The 12,984-nt window shown below is 40.5% G+C and overlaps 1 protein-coding gene across 1 annotated transcript; it reads left to right on the top strand.

The window, feature by feature from the left end:
• The first annotated feature begins 330 nt into the window (after positions 1-330).
• LOC311042443 (eosinophil peroxidase-like) lies at positions 331-12,025 on the top strand. Its single transcript, XM_084053181.1, has 13 exons — positions 331-364; positions 997-1,068; positions 1,235-1,322; positions 2,264-2,439; positions 2,902-3,034; positions 3,374-3,497; positions 4,256-4,462; positions 5,053-5,416; positions 5,864-6,024; positions 7,776-8,055; positions 8,801-8,971; positions 10,922-11,159; positions 11,394-12,025. Exons 2-13 carry the CDS (start codon positions 999-1,001, stop codon positions 11,596-11,598), a joined length of 2,217 nt encoding a protein of 738 aa, XP_083909307.1. The 5' UTR covers positions 331-364; positions 997-998; the 3' UTR covers positions 11,599-12,025.
• The last annotated feature ends 959 nt before the right edge of the window (positions 12,026-12,984 follow it).

Genomic DNA, 12,984 nt, shown 5'->3' with positions numbered 1-12,984 from the left:
TAATGTTATTAATATTATTATTATTATTATTATCAGAGAGGGTTATCTTAATTAGAAATAATTGTAATTCATGTGTGAACCATTTGTAGATCGATCAATCAATCAATCAATCAATCAATCAATCAAACTTTATTAAGGACACATGGTCCATTGCAACATAAAATAACATACAAATACAAAAACAAACAAAGGCGGACACATACATTCATAGTAAGGCTTACACGCTTGTGTATGTATATATACTCTCATTGAGCTACAACAGGGGGCAGGGCCTTTTTCTGACTATAAGTAGGGCTAGTGGTAGTGGTAGTGCTGTACTCCAACTTCATATGTTGGAGTTCTCAGAGATCCATCAAAATCACAGGTAAGGGGGTCATTATTATGTTTCTTTCTGTCATCTTTTGCAAAGATTTGAAAATGACCTATTTTAGGCTATACAGTGGTGTAAAGTAACTAAGTACATTTACTCAAGTACTGTACTTAAGTACAATTTTGTGGTATTTGTACTTTACTTAAGTATTTCCAATTTCCAATACTTTTACTTCTACTCCACAACATGTCGGTTCCAAATGTTGTACTTTTACTCCACTACAGTTATTTGAAAACTTGAGTTACTAGTTACTTTGTAGATTTTGATTATTATTACAAAACATACATTAACCACTTCAGTCTTATATACAGTTTGGCCATTTGAAAATAGCCGATCTACAAGCTCACAACGCGACGCGTTGTGAGCTTGTAGATCTGCTATCTTCAAAGGTTTTTTAGACATTTGAAACTTGTGCAATGGGACATTCTGCATAATTAGTACTTTCACTTCTGGTACTTTAAGTACATTTTGATCACATTACTTTCGTATTTTGAATTCCGACTTTAACTTGTAACAGAGTATTTCTACATTGCAGTATTGATACTTTTACTTAAGTAAAGCATACTTTTTCCACCTCCACTTTATATGAAATAGACTGATATTTCTTCCCTCATCATACATTTCAGAGATGAATCCCTGTCTCTTCATCTGTTTGACACTGGGCATGTGCTTCATGCACAGCCAGTCTACTCCATCAGGTATAATGTTTTACAAAATGAAAAACTGCATCATTTCATTAAGTTATATTATATTCATTGTTTAGCTGATCAGCATGTTGGTCATTGCTTGCATGGATATCACAAACCCTGTCAATGTCCATGGTATGGATATGGAAGGACTAATTCACTTTCTGATGGTTTACAGGGGAACATTTGGGCAGCCCATACCTTCAAGATGCTTTTGAGAAGGCAAAGACGATCGTGGATGAAGCCTACAAGTACTCCAGAGAAGAGTGAGTTCATGAATTGACCTACTACATACAGTACAGTTCACTAAACAACTGAAGAATGCATACAGCCCATTTGTTCTGCTTCAACAGGAACAGTAATAATCAGTCAAAATAATTATTTTAAATGGTTTGTGTAACACCCAGGAAGGGAAACTAAAGCTAATGATCTTATCCACTAGCCTAAAAGGGAATCATCCTCGGCTGGGGGAAAATTAGGCTTTTGATCTTTAGGCAGAGGCTCTGAGCTAATCTACTACACTTGAATAACAAATGAAAACAAAAATGGAGGACAGGAGGATATTTTGATCTCTGTAGGACAGGGGTGGGCAACTTTGATGATGGAAAGGGCCACTGTATTTCCACACTCACTCCAGGGGGCCACATTGCATATTGTCGGGTAGACACCACACCTCTTATCTCCGTATTTTAACATTTGTCTTAAATTCATGCCGTACTATGTCACAAAAGTAGCAAAAATAGCCGATCTACAAGCTCAAAAAATAGCCGATCTACAAAACGCGTCGCAGTGCGACGCGTTTTGCTATTTTAGCTATTTTAGCTATTTTTTAATTGGAATTCAGAATTATTTTTTGTAATTATTCAATTGGAATCCTGAAAAGTAAAATGTTTTGTTTAATTTCAAATACATTTAGTTATACTTGTGTTAACTTTATGAACGCAAATACATTGGACATAAAAAAGACAATAGAATTGTAATACTAGTCATTAAGCTACTAATACAGACTGAAGTAATTAAAGCATGTTTGCATTCCAAACATGTTTGCATGTTTGGAATTGTAAAAGCTGAAATCAATAATCAGTATTCCGATATTAACCTGCGGGATGCATTAAGTGAAGGTGGGGGCCGCATGTGGCACCAGTTGCCCATGTGTGCTGTAGGACATGATTCTTTCATTTATCATTACTGCCTATTTTCTTTCAAGGAGCCTGCGCAGGGTGCGTAGGGATCACGTTAGCCCCTCTGACATCCTTCGGCTCATGAAGCAACCGCGTGGAGATACCCGCCAAGCGGTGCGATCTGCAGACTACATGGCCCAAACCATCAGACTGCTGCACGACAAGGTCCACCATGTGCACAAACGCTCGCTGAATGCAACAGGTCAGCCGAAATGTCAAAACAAATGCACATTCCACCCAATCTAATACCTGTGTCCCGAAAAGTGCAATCTAGCAGATCTGCAAGCTCACAATATGTAGCATTGTGAGGCGTTGTGAGCTTGTAGATCACCATTTTCGGTGCACAACTCCATGACAAAGTATAAATCAGGCTCATATAGACTACATCAGGGGTCTTCAACAGGGGGTCCGTGACCCCTAGGGGGTGCTCAGAGTAACTACAGGGGGCCGCCAAATTTTTGTGTGATATGGTCAAGTTTACAAAGTATTGACGGTTTAAGTGGTCAAATGTCTGAAAACACACATTTGACATAATATGTAGTGGGGGGGTCTCTGCTTCATCTCTCTCTCAGCTAGGGGGTCCTTGGCCTGAAAAACGTTGAAGACCCCTGGGCTGCATTATATAGAAACTCACAGACACAAACTTTTTATTGGTTCTTTTCAGATCTTCTTACTCCTGAGCAGCTGACGATCCTCGCTGAAATATCGGGATGTTCTGCTCGAGTGCGTGCCCCACTATGCAACAACATCCAAAACCTGGACAAATTTCGCACAGTCACAAGCGTCTGCAACAACTTGTGAGAGCTGCCATCTTGCATTTGTTACATTACACAGCTGAGCCTAATTAGGCTGTATGTAGCCATCAAGATGTACAACAGAATCACTTTATTTGTCACTTTCTATCATAACTTTGATAGGACTACTTTAATTATATGAAATATAATTTGATTTGATGATTGAGCACCTTGTGTTTTCAAGACATCAATTTAATTTTTGAAACTTATCGTTCAGAAAAGCAAATGTTCCAGAACAGTGTTTCTAATATTACAGCTAAATGTGTTAGAAATGTGTCTGGAATTGTCTGTGTTTCTCAATTGAATCTATGAAATGCATGACTTTCATATATGTATTTTTAGGAGGAGACCTCGTCTTGGGGCCTCCAACACCCCGTTCGCCCGCTTGCTTTCTGCTGAATACGATGATGGAATCTTCCTGACAAGAGGCTCCAGAAACAAGATCAACAATTTCATGCTCCCACTGGTATGATATAGCGTAGGCTACTTGATGTCAAATGTTTTACTTAAAGAAAAGATCCGGCCATTTTAGGTTGTGTGTTTGATGTATCGCTAATCACTCACCAACATACAAAGGAACGTTGAATTCTTCCAGATATGCCCCTGTTGTCCATTCTGCAGACCCCTTACAGCGGCATAATGGGAGACGTGTGTAAGAGTGAAAATTGTCTATTATAACCGATGCAAAGTTAGTTTTTTCACTACTACTGCTCATCGTGGAGTCTCATGATACTCAAACATGTGCTGTATGTCGCGCACAAGCTACCGTTCGTGCAGAACGAGATGACGCTGGTTGCTTGTTTCTCTCACAGACGCCAGGTTCTGTGAGAGAAACAAGCAACCAGCGTCATCTCGCATCTCGCGACGCATAGTGAGCTTGTAGATCGGCTATTTGGCCGAAATGTATATATTGCTGAAGTGGTTAATGTATATTTGTAATAATAATCAAAATCTACAAAGTAACTAGTAACTAAAGATTTCAAATAATTGTAGTGCAGTAAAAGCACAAAATCCCCATCTGAGATCTAGTGGAGTACAAGTAAAAGTATTTGAAACTGGAAATACTCAAGTAAAGTACAAATACCTCAAAATTGCACTTAAGTACAGTACTTGAGTAAATGTACTTACTTACTTTCCACCACTGTGCATGAAGCATGACATAATCAGAATAACATCTTCAATAAATGACTTTGCAAACGTAACCAATTTCTGCTCCTCTCTAAGGTGAGACAGGTCTCCAACAGCATTCTACGCACAATGGATGCCAACGTGGTCAACGACACAGTGAACACCCTCGTGACCACCTTTTTTGGCCAGTGGAACGATCACGATCTCACCTTCACGCCGTTCTCCCCCAGCATTCGTTCCTTCAGCAAAGGCGTTAACTGTGAAGAGAGCTGTGAAGAAACAGAGCCCTGCATCCCCGTTGTGGTTGGTGTCCTTCTTCCTGCCTTACTGCAATAATCTTTATGTTCATGTTATGTTATTATCCTGCAACAATTTCAACATTTCCCCAAACTGTTCCCAGTGTTGCTGTGTTTTCTTCCCATACACTTCAAGCACTTTGAATCTGGTGTCCCTATTTTCCCACTGAGCATATATCGGGCTATTAGACGTTTAAAATACGTCGAACGGCTCTGCTAAAACCGGGTTATAACTGGTCTAACAGTGAAAGTTTTTTCAACGTCTATTCTTAGCCTTGACGTTGATTAGCTGTTTTTTTAAGCATCTATATAGATGTCTATATTATAGCCGTTGAAATTACGTCTATAATATCGACGTCTATAATATATAGACGCTTAAAAAACAGCTAATCAACGTCTAGGCTAAGAGACGTCAAATAGACGTTTAAAAAACTTTCACTGTTAGACCAGTTATAACCCGGTTTTAGACGGACGTCTAATAGCCAACTATGGCTCACTGGGTTGGATATGCCATTAAACTAATAGGACAACTATTTTCACTATTTTGTCAAAGTACATACGGCTTAAGTGATTTAATCTATGCTTTCCAATGAACAGTTCCCCGAAGATGACCCTCGTCGCCCCCGCCCCCCTGAAGGTTGCCTGCCTTCCTTCAGATCGGCACCTGCTTGTGGAACAGGAACTTCTGCCTTCAATTTTGGTGGTGAACCCAACCAGAGAGAGCAGATCAACTCTCTGACATCCTTCCTTGACCTTAGCCAAGTATATGGGTCTGAGGAACAGCTAGCTATTCGCCTCCGTGACTTAACAAATGACGGGGGCCTGATGCTTGTCAATCCATCACGTCGAGACAATGGACGTGAACTGCTTCCCTTCGACCCTATGAATGCAAACATGTGTGCCACACGCAGAAGTATCACCGGTAACCTAACTGCAACAGAGGTGCCCTGTTTCCTTGCAGGTTAGTGTGAACTCAGTTTGACTCTGAGGCTGAGTATAAAATCTTTTTAAGGGATAGTTCACCCCCAAAATGACTTTTTTTCTATCGATTAGTCACCCCGTGGAAACTTGAATTCATGGATATTTTTTTTGTTTTTGGCACATTCCTAAGCCAATAATTTGATGGCCGGCAGCGGTTCCGGTAGGAGACACAAAGAGTGTCCTTTGTGTCTCCTACCGGAACCGCAGCCTACCGGTCCGCTGGTCATCAAATTATTGGCTTAGCAATGTGCCAACACAAAAAAAACATCCCTTTAATCTGATGATGAATGAAGAATGCTATTGATACACTCTTTTAAAGCCCACCCACTCAAATTAAGGCAAACATCCAATGATAGTATTTGACATGTTGACAAGAGGAAGTGATTGATATTTGGTCATTGTCTGTCTTGCTATTTTTTTTTTTCAGGTGACTCCCGTTCGAATGAGAACATATACTTGACATCTTTTCACACGCTATTCCTGCGTGAACACAACCGTCTAGCGCGTGCACTGAAGAGAATTAACCCCCATTGGGACGGTGAGAGGCTCTACCAAGAGGCTCGCAAGATCAATGGTGCCTACACACAGGTAACATGACCTTTGCAACGTATCAACTTGTGCTCATATTTCTCATATTAAAGGGATAGTTCACCCCCAAAATGACTTTTCTCCTATCGATTAGTCACCCCATGGAGACTTGAATTCATGGATATTGTTTTGTTCTGTATGACCGGCAGTGGTTCCGGTAGGAGACACAAAGAGTCTCCTTTGTGTCTCCTGCCGGAACCGCTGCCTACCGGTTGGCTGGCCATCAAAGTATTGGCTTAGGAATGCGACAAAAACGAAAAACCATGCATGAATTCAAGTCTCCATGGGGTGACTAATCGATAGATTTTTGTTTTTGTTTGGTGAACTAACCCTTTAAAACAGAGGTCTTCAACAGGGGGTCCGGGACCCCTAGGGGGTCCTCAGAGTTACGACAGGGGGTCTGCCAAATCTTTGTGTGATAGGATTTTTTTTTTTTTTTTACATTAACCACTTGAACCCTAGCATCCCTTTTCTGAGGAGAACTTTGGCCAAAAATAGCCGATCTACAAGCTCACAACGCCTCGCGCTGCGAGGCGTTGTGAGCTTGTAGATCGGCTATTTTTGGCAAAGAGTTATAGGTGTAGACAGGGAAAAAAGAGCAGCAGAAGTTTATCTGAAACACAATTTTATTCAATATAGAGGGGGTCCCTGCTTCATCTCTCTCTCAGCTAGGGGGTCCCTGGCCTGAAAACGTTGAAGACCCCTGCTTTAAAAACATGATAATAATAATAAATCTGTGTAAGACAAGATAAGTTAGGCCATAGGGAAATGCAGGTGTAGGTTGAAACACAGGAGAGGTACAGGTACATAGTAAGCAGACTAAGCACCAAAGCAAAATACATAAACATAAGCTTAGATTAGAATTAGAATACACAGTATGTACAGTCAATAGACAGCCATAATCATCTCCAGACAAAATGGAGAAACAAGTGAACGACTAAAACAGAACTGCCAGGACTACAGAAGAGACAGACTGTACATATACTCACTGTATATGTATTCATCCATTCCAGAAACTCAGGGACGTGCACAGATAGACTCTAGGTGGTGCTAGAGCAACTGCCCTTTGCCCTCTTGACCAGAAGTGCCCTTTTTTCCAGTTTACAGCAGGGGTCTTCAACAGGGGGTCCGGGACCCCTAAGGGGTCCTCAGAGTTACTACAGGGGGTCCGCCAAATCTTTATGTGATATGATTATTTTTTTTACCATAACCACTCGAAACCTAGCATCCCTTTTCCGAGGAGAACTTTATCCAAAAATAGCCGATCTACAAGCCCACAACGACTCGCGCTGCGAGGCGTTGTGGGCTTGTAGATCGGCTATTTTTGGCAAAGAGGTATAGGTGTAGAGGGAAAAAAGAGCAGACCAAGTAGACACAAATAATATAATCTTAAACACAATTTTATACAATATAGAGGGGGTCCCTGCTTCATTTCTCTCTCAGCTAGGGGGTCCTTGGCCTGAAAACGTTGAAGACCCCTGGTTTACAGTATGTAGCCCATGGTGACATCGATCAATTCTGGATTAAAAGCTTCTAATATATTAACAATTCCCCAAGATGTGCGTTGCAATTTTCTTCTATAAATCTCACACTACTAAGGCAGCCGGCGGTTCCGCGCGCTGCGCGAGGTGCCCTTTTTTTTTTTGTTACTTGAGAACCTGCCCCTCAAAATGTCTGTGCACGCCACTGCTAGACACTCACTGTTCCTGCACATGACTGACTTACACACCACAACATTCCATATCTTCTAGGTGTTCAATTTCCGAGACTACCTGCATCATATTCTTGGTCCTGCCGAAATCCGAGAGCTTGGGCCTTACCCTGGCTACGACCCTAACGTAGACCCCAGCGTCTCCAACGTGTTTGCTACGGCAGCGTACCGCTTTGCACACAACACCCTCCCGGCTGTCTTGCCCCGGCTGGATGAAAACTACAAGTCAGACCCCAGTAGACATTGCCCACACCAGACTGGTGTCGGCAATGTCCCCTTGTTCCAGGCCTTCTTTACTCCCTGGAGAATTGTTTTTGAAGGTACGGTACGTCATTCAGTGAAGACCAGTGTACTATACATGCAGTGGTGGAAAATAACTAATTACATTTACTCAAGTACTGTACTTAAGTACAATGTTGTGGTATTTGTTTTACTTTACTGGAGTATTTCCAATTTTCAGTGCTTTTACTTCTACTCCACTACATCTCAGAGGCAAATATTGTACTTTTATTCCACATTTATTTGAAAACTTTAAGTTACTAGTTACTTTGCAGATATAAAATATTATGTTATAAAACATACATTAACCACTTTAGCCCTATATTTTATACCTAGGCTATTTGAAAATAGCTGATCTACAAGAGATCTGCTATTTTCTAAAGATTTTTATACATTTTATACATTTGAAAACTTGCAAAATGGAACATTCTGCGTAATGAGTACTTTCTACTTTTGGTACTTTAAGTACATTTCGATACCAATACTTTTATAATTTTACTCAAGTAAATTCTGAATTCTGGACTTTCACTTGTAATGGAGTATTCCTACATTGCAGTATTGATACTTTTACTTAAGTAAAATACGTGAGTATTTTTTCCACCACTGTATACATGAAGGCAACACCGAGTAATGTGCAGAAAACATATCTTTCATGATTCACATTATAGGCTACTCATCACAAAAATGTGAAAATGTATTTCCTAAGTCCATAAATGATTGTGTTTTTTGAATACTATTTCTTCAATGGGTATTGTAACAATACCATTTTTACATTGGTTTTCTCAGGTGGCCTTGACCCCATATTCCGTGGCATGGTTAAAACGCCAACTAAACTGAACACTCAGGATAGCATGATGGTGGATGCTGTGAGGGACCTGCTTTTCAAATTCATGTTTGAAGTAGCTTTGGACCTTGGCGCCCTCAACATGGCTAGAGGACGTGACCATGGCCTTCGTGGTACAGTACATGTGTTAACCACCTTCAACCTGGTGTCCATATTTCATTATAGGAGAAATAAGAAAGTCCACACACTGAAAGAAGCTTTATTGAAGCCTTGACTGGGAGCTTCTTTTAACATTTTCAGTGTGCGGACTTTATTATTTCTCTTATATATATATCCACTGTTGGTCCTGCACCTGCCGTCCAGTGGATGTGCCAGTTTTATTGTTTCCATATTTCATTATAGGCCTATGCGAAGATTTCAAAATGTTCAAAATATATAAAACATTAAAAAAAAATAGCATATCTACAAGCTGGGAACGCATCTGTGTAATCACTTACATTATTATAATATTATTATTAGTGTGGTTGCCCAACAGGGCAACCAGACTATAGTACTCTATACACTTTATTTCTTTATTTCTTAATTTCTTTATAGATAAACAATACTTTACAGCGCATCTCCTCCCACAGTTTTGATCCCCTAATGTTGCCATATATCAAAATGACCGTCTAAATCGGGAATCGTGCGCGTGTATAGGGCTAAGAGATTGGTTAAATAGTTTAATTGATATTGATTTATTAGTGCATTAAATTTCCCCATCCACTTTAATGTAAAAGTGAAAAAAATCACATTCAAGTATTTTTTTCTCAGAAACCGTAAGAGCTAGAGCTACCAAATTCGGAGGGAAGGTTCATAATATTATCCGAAATTATTGAAAAAATAATTAAACCATTCGGCCTCATGGTGGCGCTATAACAGCCCACTTTACCTTTTGGCCTATAACTCTTGAACCGTAGGTCCTAAAATCAAAATTTCTTTTCACCTGGATTCCTTGGGTCACGACGCATCTTCCCATATAGGTCACGTCCATTTGCGTCAGGATAGATTTTTTGATATTGATTTATTAGTGCATTAAATTTCCCCATCCACTTTAATGGGAATTGCAAAAACTCCCATTCAAGTATTTTTTTCTCAGAAACCGTAAGAGCTAGAGTTACCACATTTGGAAGGGAGGTTCATAATTTAGTCCAAAATTATTAGAAAAATAATTACACCAATCGGCCACATGGTGGCGCTATAACAGCCCACTTTACCTTTTGGCCTATAACTCTTGAACCGTAGCTCGTAAAATCAAAATTTCTTTTCACCTGGATTCCTTGGGTCCCGACGCATCTCCCCATATAGGCCACGCCCATTTGCGTCAGGATAGATTTTCCGCCATTTTGAATTTCCTTCAAAACACACTTTTTGCTCCTTTTCCTTCAAATTTTGTCCTAATCTCACACAAATCGGTACACATGATCTATGGACCCATGCGGTAAAGATATCCAAACGGCATTTTGATTGTCCTTACCGTTCGTCCATAATTGGCTTCCAAAATTAGTGGGAGGGGCCCGTTTCACCAAAAATGCCAGAAATCACGAACGAAACGTCCGGTCAATCCCAAATTTAAATCACATGTCGAGGGTGCTTTACTCAACAAATTCCCAAAAGCATTTCCACTTTGACCCATAGGGGGACCGGCGTCGGCGCAACCACACTTTGCAATTTCCCCGGAATTGCGACGCGTCTAGTTATCATTATTTTATACTTAAACTTTTTTTTTTAAATGGCAGATATACAAGCTCATAGTGCGGCACCGAGTGCCGCGCTATGAGCTTGTAGATCTGCTATTTTAAAAGAATCGTGAAAATTTGATATATATTTTTAAAGCAAAAATGTTTCACTCAAATCTTTGCTTCTGGGGGTCCCTGGAACAAAACATTTTGCGATGGGGATCCGTGGCCAAATACATATATCATTTTGGAGGTTCTTGATGTGAAAAAAGTTTGAGAACCACTAATATAACAACATACGTTTTTCCGAAAACTGTTATAGGATCTAGAAGACATTTGTAGAATCGGAACCTTACGCCTTAGTGGGTTCATCACAATCCATAACAAATGTCTTTGTTTACCAACAAGGTTACAACGCCTGGCGCAAGCATTGCGGGCTCTCTCAACCTCAAAATGAGCATCAGCTTCATCAAGTTCTGCAGAACCGTGACCTGGCTCGCGAGCTGCTTCAGCTCTATGGCACACCTGATAACATCGATGTCTGGCTCGGTGGTGTAGCCGAGCCTTTTAGCCATGGTGCCCGCGTTGGCCCTCTGTTTGCCTGTCTCATTAGGAAACAGTTCCAGGATATCCGTCAAGGGGACAGGTGAGTGATATAGAAATACATACAGTACTCAGTATGTATTTCTGAGTACTGTGTGTGTGTGTGTGTGTGTGTGTGTGTGTGTGTGTGTGTGTGTGTGTGTGTGTGTGTGTGTGCGTGTGCGTGTGCGTGTGTGTGCGTGATACACGTGTGTGTGTGTGTGTGTGTGTGTGTGTGTGTGTGTGTGTGTGTGTGTGTGTGTGTGTGTGTATCTCACACCTTCTTTTCTAATCCCAGGTTGTGGTATGAGGCTCCAGGCGTCTTCACCCGTGAACAGAGAGCTGAACTGCACCGCGTAACCCTGGCCACGATCATCTGTGACAACACTGGAATCCTCACTGTTCCTCAGGACGTCTTCACTGTGAAATCAGGGCTCGTCAACTGCGACACCATCCCAAGGCTGAATCTGGAGAGATGGAGAGAGCCGGTCACCACACATTAAAAGGGGACAAGAGGTTGCAGTTGAAAACGCCTTCGTTAACTGCACCACCCACTTCTCTACAATTGCTCATTCCTTTCCATTCTTCTTATTGTTATTTTCAAGCTGCGTTCGCTTCCCGCGTTCGCGCGTCTTACTTGTAATATGAAGAGTATCCATAGAGGCCTAGAAGGCCTTAAATACTGTAGCAACATCTTCTACCTGTCTTGATTGCTCATACACTGTGTGCTTAATTACTTAATATATTTTTCAACAATTCATCAACCATGATATGGGTTCCATAATTGTTTTACGCTTTCTTGTAATCATTTGAACATGTATGCCAGTCAGATACAGTAGCATTTGAGCAAAATGCTGAAAATATTGAATACTGTTACTGTTGATTGGATTGTATTGATTGTTTTTGCAAAATACAGATGAATTATGATGGGAGATTATGTGTCTTCATTGTTAACAAGAGAGGGTGTTGGAGGTGACGACTAAATTGATGTTAATATTGAATACACTTATTCCACATAGTATCTGTGACAAGGTGGTGATGAGGATAATATTTACACATTGAAACTGGAAAATGGTAGGCCTCTTTCTATGGGCGTACAGTGAAACAGAGAGGTGGGAGTGTGAGAAGAGCTAGCACGGGTGGGGGATTTTTGCTCCCCCGCGTATTCAAAGTGCAGGTCGCTCTCTCATTCTCTCTCTCTCTCTCTCTTAAAGGGATATTTCACTTTCAAAAAAACTTTTGGTGATTGTATCGTCTACTCAGGCTTTTGTGAGCCCCGCAGACAGTTTTTAAGTTGCTTGATTCAATATTTAGATATTAGATATTCATTTTATCAGACACGCCCCCTTCCTATACAAACCCATTGTAACTTCAAACTCCATTTTTAACATGCTAGATTCATCAAAAACACCCGTCCTTGGTTCACCCATCTCCTACCGCCCCCCTAATACGCGAGGGGGCCGTGTTTTTTCGATAACATTTTTCATTTATTTTTAAAAAAAAATTTGGAAAATGAAAAAAGTAAAATACAATAAAAAAATAAAATAAAATAAATGAAAAACAATCTCGGAAAAACACGGCCCCCTCACGCATTAGGAGGGCAGGGTGAGTCACCAGAATCAAGGACGGGTGTTTTTGATGAATCTAACATGGTTAAAATGGAGTTTGAAGTTACAATGGGTTTGTATAGGAAGGGGGCGTGTCTGATAAAATGCAAAACAAACATCTAAATACTGAATCGAGCAACTTAAAAACTGTCTGGGGGGCTCACAAAGGCTTGAGTAGATGATAAAATCACCAAAAGTTTTTCTGAAAGTGAAATATCCCTTTAAAGCTTAAACCTAAATTATCAATCTTTTTAGGTTGTCAACCAGCTAGCTTGCAGAACT

This window comes from Gymnoscopelus microlampas (genome assembly GCF_963454915.1).
Source record: "Gymnoscopelus microlampas genome assembly, chromosome: 3".
Lineage (NCBI taxonomy): Eukaryota > Metazoa > Chordata > Actinopteri > Myctophiformes > Myctophidae > Gymnoscopelus > Gymnoscopelus microlampas.
The sequence above is the reverse complement of the archived record's forward strand: the minus strand, read 5'-3'. Positions and strand labels throughout refer to the sequence as shown.

Bases quoted from the DNA above. Each gene is read 5' to 3' on its own strand.
- LOC311042443 (XM_084053181.1), top strand. From the start codon at position 999: ATGAATCCCTGTCTCTTCATCTGTTTGACACTGGGCATGTGCTTCATG. The intron at 3,035-3,373 runs GTGAGAGCTGCC...ATGTATTTTTAG, and splicing joins ACAAGCGTCTGCAACAACTT to GAGGAGACCTCGTCTTGGGG. The intron at 8,056-8,800 runs GTACGGTACGTC...TGGTTTTCTCAG, and splicing joins CTGGAGAATTGTTTTTGAAG to GTGGCCTTGACCCCATATTC.